The sequence below is a fragment of the Cynoglossus semilaevis genome, chromosome 16, assembly GCF_000523025.1.
Source record: "Cynoglossus semilaevis isolate Cse_v1.0 chromosome 16, Cse_v1.0, whole genome shotgun sequence".
NCBI lineage: Eukaryota > Metazoa > Chordata > Actinopteri > Pleuronectiformes > Cynoglossidae > Cynoglossus > Cynoglossus semilaevis.
The window spans coordinates 750,481-757,150 of record NC_024322.1 but is presented as its reverse complement, the minus strand read 5'-3'; the positions used below and the strand labels follow the sequence as shown (position 1 = coordinate 757,150).

Here is a 6,670-nt window from a genome sequence, read left to right as displayed (position 1 = left end):
GCTGAACAAAAAAAAATTTTTTGTTGTTGTTGTTTGTATTTAATGTTTATATATTCCTAAAAGGGGAGACTATATGTTGTTTTTTTTTTTTGTTGTTTTTTTTACATTTGGTGATTTGGTTAAAGGTTGTACAGCAGATTTGCATGAACTGTCCTGTTAATGTAGCCTTAACTGCTGTGAATATGACAATCTGCACAATGTGTTTGCAAAAATGACTCTTTTTCTAAAGCATTTCACCAGAGTGGGAACAAAATGAACAAAACTTTGAATAAAAATAACTGACACTACAAACACGCCTTATTCCATTACCAACCAGATAGAGAATGTATATCAGATATAACGGCAGAAGTACTGGTACCAGGAAGTATGAAGAGTAGCAGGACGTTTTTTGTTTTTTTTAATTATTATTTGTTATTGTGACACAGCAAACCACTGCACACAACGTAATGTGACCTCTGCTTTTAACTAATTCACTTTAAGCGCCCGGGGAGCAGTGTGCCGTGCTCAAAGCACCTCAAGAACTTGAACTCGAACCTGAAACCTTCTGGCCCCAAGTCCACTTTCTTAACCGCTAATCCACCACATAATATCAATGTTAGCAGCCCCCCCAAAAAAAGCTACCTGCTAAGGGACAGCACCAAGAACAGTACCAGAAAGTGATTGGCTGCCAGGAACAATATGTCTGGACTGTAAGAATTTCAGGAAATACCAAATAACCATCCATGTTTGAAAATATTTATTCTGGAAAAGCTGCAGCAGTTTTACTCTGTGACAGCTGTGGTTGCATCAATGAGGATATTGTGTCCTGGATCAAGTCTTCTGAAGTCGGTGAAAACAGGAAACGGCCTGATGGCGCTCAGATGTTTAGATATTTAGCGTGATGTTTCATATGGTCATTGAAGAAAGAATAAATGAAGAAGTAGCTGTGGTCGTAACCCTGAAATGAAGAATATTACAAATGAATGCACGGAAAACCAAACGACTCCTGATTCACGTCTCTGTTGTGATGGTTGTTAGTTATGTACAGCGGATTTTCACACAGGATGAAAGTGTTTTACCGGCTGCAGTCTGAAGACCACAGCGATGTTCTTCTCAGAGCAGACGGAGATCAGGTTATCAGGCAGCAACTGACTGGCTGACAGGAACTGGTCATCACGGCCCTGATCGATTAGGATGTCCAACTGAGGACCAGTGTAGGATCCCGCTAACACAGTGGCATCATACGCCTAAGGAAGAACTTAACTTTAGAAGACGAGGTTTTAAAATGTGTTTAAATAATGTTTCGTTTTTATATAGTAAAAACAGTAAAAAAAAAGTTTCAAACTGGCAGCTGCTAGACCAGGGATGGGCAAACTAAGGCCCGGGGGCGGGATGTGGCCCGTTCAGCTTTTTAATCCTTGGCTAGCCAATTATATAATCCATTTATATTATCATTATACTTCTGCCTTTTCCCTGCAATACCCACATTTCCCCAATAGATGGCGTAGAATATGATTTTAACGCCCCCTCAAAGTGCCGTAACTGTTGGATTGTCAAGTTGCAGGTGGTAACTGAATGCGCCTCATGTGACAGCTGCAACTTCGCTATGTCAATGCCATAATCTGTGCGGACCTGGCGGTTTGCAACTCTTATCAAACTGGTCCTCAAGGTAGCATGTAGCCAGCTAGCACATGTTCATTAATAACTTTTTTTTTATGCTACAGAAATGTAATAATTTCTGAATACTGGAAAAAAAAAGTAAGAAAATACATTCTAAATGTTGATGTTTCTTGACATATTTTGTAGTATTGTCTGTGAGTTTGCAAAGGTGGTCACTAGCCAGAAGCTAATGCTAATAGGGGGGCCTTAGCATGGACATTTTGGTAACCCCTGTGTTAGTCCACAGGGACACAGAAGCTGCTGGTCCAATACTTCCTCATATGGTCTGTTTGTCTCTCTGACAAACAAAATATTCTGAAAAAGTTAATCTTATTACAATTCATACATGTTCATATTGATCTGCTTAATGATCTTACCTCCCAGGTGGACCTATCAGAGCCCAGATATCCAGCAAAGGCCTTCTGACCCCATGGACATTGCATGGGGTTACATATGGGAGCGAAAGCAGACACTGACTGCGGGTTCACAAAAAAAAAACAAACAAACAAACAACTGTTTAAACACGGTTATGGTCATGTGATCTCATTTTTGGTTCCAAGTTCCTGAGGTACCTTGTATTTCCCAGGATTCTTCATGGCACAGATTAGAGCTCCGTGTCCCCCCATGGAGTGACCACTGATAGACATTTTGTCTGGGTTAGCGGAGAAGTTAGCATTGATCAGTTTAGGCAGCTGGGATTAAACAGAAACAAAAAGGATTAATGAGGCTGAGTTACATCCACAACATTATAAATTTTCATCCTGTTGAGGTAAATTTGACAGAAATGTTTGACGTTAAAGTCAAAGGTGTTTTTTGTGACACATTTTGAGAGACTTTAAATTAAGAAAAAAAACAAGGGAGACTCTGCCCACCTCGTTTGTGATGTACGAGTACATGCGATAGTTGGTTTTCCAGGGATCCTGAGTAGCGTCAACGTAAAAACCTGCTCCAGTTCCGAAATCCCAGCTTTCGTCCTCACCCTCGATGTTACAGCCGCCTGAGGCACAGGTCGCTTATGGTTATGAGGTCACACCAGGTAAAATTGTGTGTGCGTGTGTGTGCTTGTGTGACCGTACGTGGGCTGGTGTCGGGGGCTACGATAATGATGCCATGTTCCTCAGCTGAGAGTTGGCTTCCTGCTTTGGTTATGAAATTCTGCTCCGTGCAAGTCAGGCCTGCAGAAACAACAGAACAGAATTTTTTTACAAACTATTCACTTCACTACACCAAAGGCAAAAAGATGAACAAAGAAGCTGCTGGTTTCTGTTGCCTACGGTGGTCCGTTTATGTCACTGTGAGCTTAAATTGCTATACTTATACTGTATAATGTAGTGTTTTGACTCACCAGAGAGCCAGTAGAGAACTGGAAGTTTGTTGGTCTCGGCCTTTGATGGCAGGAAAATGGCAAACTTCATCTTACACATGAGCTCGGTGCTACACAGATTGCAGAAAAAAATAAACAATTTATCACAAAGGTAAGAACAAAACAATTCTCTAAACTCATGCCACAAAATTAAAATGTAACAAAAAAAACCTGAAGATTTGCTAAGGCATTGAATTAGTACTAGATTAGTTCAATTATTCTGTCAAAATAAAAAATGTACTATCATTTTAATTTTAAGGATTTCTGACACCTTTCGTGCTCATAAACCTTTTGGAGACCACCGGCACATTTGTTTGAAGATACTTGTGTCAGAGCCATGGCTTGTCTGTAGGACAAACAGCAAAATATAAACAGAATGGTTAAAAAGACAATTCAAATTGCGTTTTAGATTTTCCATTTCGTGTGTTTCACCAGTGTTTTCTTTGACTTTGAGCCACAGCACATATTTTACATTAGAAAAAATCCACCAAACAAATACGTCACAATAAATATATAAACGAATATAATCATCCATATAATCGACTATAATATATATAAAAGCATATATAATAAATAATAATATTAACAATATATGATAATAATATAATAATCTATATATAGCCATTCTTTTTTTTTACCACAAGGTACAACACTAACGTGAACCTTGCGGGCGTCGAGGATCTATAAAAACTTAACTCTAACCGTGCATTAAAAAAATATCTATGCAGTGCTGATAGGCGTCGAACTTAAACACACAAAAAAATCTCATACATTCAAAGCCTCTTAATATGTTAACAGTTCGGAAGAATTCTAACAAAAATAGTTTGCCGAGTCCGGTCTAACTTACGACATTCACTTTGTTCATGCACATTTAAACTTACTTAAACGTATGCAAAACAGAGAGCAAATACCACTGTCGTACCTTCTTAAATCAGTTTTCTGTCAGGAGCTTATGTTTTAACATGGATATTGCTAACTTCTTCCAACACAACAGTGCAGCTCGCACAGGCCGTAGTCCGTCGACACCGACGTAATGACGTCAAGACAAACCCGTTGACCGAAATAGAAGTGCTATTTTACATTTGTAACTGAAGAGGGCAGTGATGTATTTCCCCACAGTCATTCTCCTAAAATGACGCTGTGCGCATGCGGTGATCACAGCTGTGGAAGCCATAGCAGGAAACTCATAGCAAATTCAGTGTCATATCTTATTTTATTTTCCTTTTAGTCTCCGTCGGCCAGGATGGCCGGTACCGCACTGAAGAGACTAATGGCGGAGTACAAACGTGAGTAGACCCGAACTAAGTCAGGACTTCCGCCAGAAGCGGACTAGTAACGTCAGTAAAAAAAGACAAAGCTAAAGGAAGCTAAGCTATCCACATAACTTTGTGTACCAATGTTTAATAAAATAACGAGAGAGAGATATATCTGAATATATAAATTAATTAAGGAAAGTGCAAAAAAACCCAAACACAATTTAGACAACATCTGGTATTTTTGCTCAATAATTTCACACTAAACTATATTATCACGCACAATCTATTTAGGAACAATTGTTTACCTCCATGTACACACACACACACATTCCTCGTAGGTGTACCTACCTGGCAATAAACACGTTTCTGAATATGATTCTGATTAATGCTAGATAACTTGATGGTGCTCAACCATAAGCAATAACAATTAACCACAACGTTGTTTTTTTTTATCGTGAATGATTAATAAATGCAGGTTATATAGTAATGCTATTTACGTGTTTCAGTGACATATGTGTTCATTTTTCCCTTTATTTAATTTATTACCGTTCAAAGAAGGGTTATTATAATATAATATATATTATTTCAATTAGCTGTTTACTTGTGTTATGTATATTGCTCTTCGTTTTTTGTCTTTGCAATAACATTGTTTTCAAGGTGTAAGTTTGAAGATACATACATACACATACATATTCATCTTTTGTTGTTGTTATCAAAGCATTTCTGACAAAAGTTATACTTTGTAATACTTGCTAATACTTTTGTTTTCTTCATTTATTTGTTTCAGAGCTGACTCTAAACCCACCAGAGGGAATTGTTGCCGGTAAAACCACTTTACTTGTCTACTATAGAGTACCTGATAACATGTATATTCTTATCTGTACAAACCACTGTATGAGTTGCTGCCACCTAGTGACCGGAGGCTTGTTATCATTCAAGCGTTACAGCAGTGGTAAACTTATGTCCAAACCTGTTGCACCCTTTCCAGCAGGTGGCACCCTAGTCAACAGCCTATGTGGGCTGAATCAAGTAGAAAAATTGTCTTTTGTCTTCACTTCTCAGGTCCATTGAACGAGGAAAACTTCTTTGAGTGGGAGGCTCTGATCATGTGAGTTCCCACAGAAAAACAGTATATTATCGTGCAACTTTGTACTGTATGTGTTGGACTTGTACACTAGTCATCTTTGGCTTCCTGTTGTTGTATGTGTGTGTGTATATATATATATACAGTATATATATGTGTGTGTATATATATATATGTGTGTATATATATATATACATACATACATATATAGATATATACATATATATACATACATACATACATACATATATATACATATATACACACATACAACAACATATATATATGTATATATACTGTATATATGCATAAAGTAAATTTTATTTGTACAGCCCAAATTTACAAAATAATGAAATATTTGCGGTAAAACCCAGATATCTTTTTCTTCCCACAAATATTTAGGAGAAATTTGTTTTATATAAAACTGTAATGTGCATCAAAGCACAATGTGTTATGGGATTTTTGTGGATGATCAAAATGAAATTTTGATCTGACTTGACGCAGTAAAAGAAAAAGCTTGACTCTTACTCGATGTTTTTGTTTCCGTTGGTCCTTGTTCCATCTGTAGGGGGCCTCAAGACACCTGCTTTGAAGGTGGAGTTTTTCAGGCTGTCCTCAGTTTCCCCTCAGATTATCCACTCAGTCCTCCAAAGATGAGGTTCACCTGTGACATGTTTCACCCTAACAGTAAGTCACAGCACCTGTGCCAACATTTCCACCTTGTAGTCATCTTATTTTCTCTATATATTTTTGTTTAGTAAATAAAATCACTCTTAGTCACTCACACTAAAGTCAGTAGACAGAATGCAATGTTTCTGCTCTACCATTATATTAGGGCGTCACTCACTCAAGTTAATTTCCTTTTGTATCAACAAATCACGACAGAAGTCATTTCAGGTCACTTCGCACAGAAGACGTCTGAACCGCGTTCTGTTAATAAATAACAATGTTACTGATCCAATTAAAGCAAAGGTTTCATTTTCTTCATCGTTATGCAGCTATGCTTCTCCTACTCTCTTTTGTTTACCATGGACGAAGAGACATTTGTAGAGGCAAATGTTAGCTGTGCTATTAGTTGTAGCCATGCCGCTACTGCTAGTTCCCGCACAGAGCAGAGCAGTAGCCCACCTGCTGCAACCCCAGATAGATAGATAGCTGGGTAGGGTAGCTAGAGAGATGGATGGCTAGACAGACAGACAGGTAGATAGATAGATAGACAGACATAAAGATAGATATAGATAGATAGATAGATAGATAGATATAGAAAGATATAGATATAGATAGATAGATATATAAAGGTATAGATATAGATAGATAGATAGATAGATA

General features: G+C 37.7%; 2 protein-coding genes across 2 annotated transcripts in view; one reads left to right on the top strand and one right to left on the bottom strand.

The window, feature by feature from the left end:
* Positions 1-721: 721 nt before the first annotated feature.
* On the bottom strand, positions 722-4,060 carry esd (esterase D/formylglutathione hydrolase). Its single transcript, XM_008327807.2, has 9 exons — positions 3,924-4,060; positions 3,273-3,347; positions 2,984-3,072; positions 2,715-2,813; positions 2,511-2,635; positions 2,211-2,330; positions 2,016-2,114; positions 1,059-1,226; positions 722-937 (listed from the first exon to the last, which is right to left on the bottom strand). The coding sequence occupies exons 2-9, from the start codon at positions 3,338-3,340 to the stop codon at positions 857-859; spliced, it is 849 nt and encodes a 282-aa protein (XP_008326029.1). The 5' UTR covers positions 3,341-3,347; positions 3,924-4,060; the 3' UTR covers positions 722-856.
* A 59-nt stretch (positions 4,061-4,119) lies between these two features.
* ube2g2 (ubiquitin-conjugating enzyme E2G 2 (UBC7 homolog, yeast)) overlaps positions 4,120-6,670 on the top strand; it is a 5,293-nt gene continuing 2,742 nt past the window's right edge. The window contains exons 1-4 of the mRNA XM_008327808.3: positions 4,120-4,287; positions 5,045-5,080; positions 5,320-5,365; positions 5,910-6,028. Coding sequence (XP_008326030.1) covers positions 4,245-4,287; positions 5,045-5,080; positions 5,320-5,365; positions 5,910-6,028 — 244 coding nt within the window. The 5' untranslated portion in view covers positions 4,120-4,244. The remainder of the gene's footprint in view (positions 4,288-5,044; positions 5,081-5,319; positions 5,366-5,909; positions 6,029-6,670) is intronic.

What these genes read in the sequence shown, in the direction of transcription:
- esd (XM_008327807.2), bottom strand. Translation starts at nt 3,340, where the DNA reads ATGGCTCTGACACAAGTATCTTCAAACAAATGTGCCGGTGGTCTCCAA. An exon ending in AGTTCTCTACTGGCTCTCTG is followed by an intron (nt 2,814 to 2,983) that starts GTGAGTCAAAAC and finishes TTGTTTCTGCAG; the next exon opens with GCCTGACTTGCACGGAGCAG. An exon ending in AGAATCCTGGGAAATACAAG is followed by an intron (nt 2,115 to 2,210) that starts GTACCTCAGGAA and finishes GTGAACCCGCAG; the next exon opens with TCAGTGTCTGCTTTCGCTCC.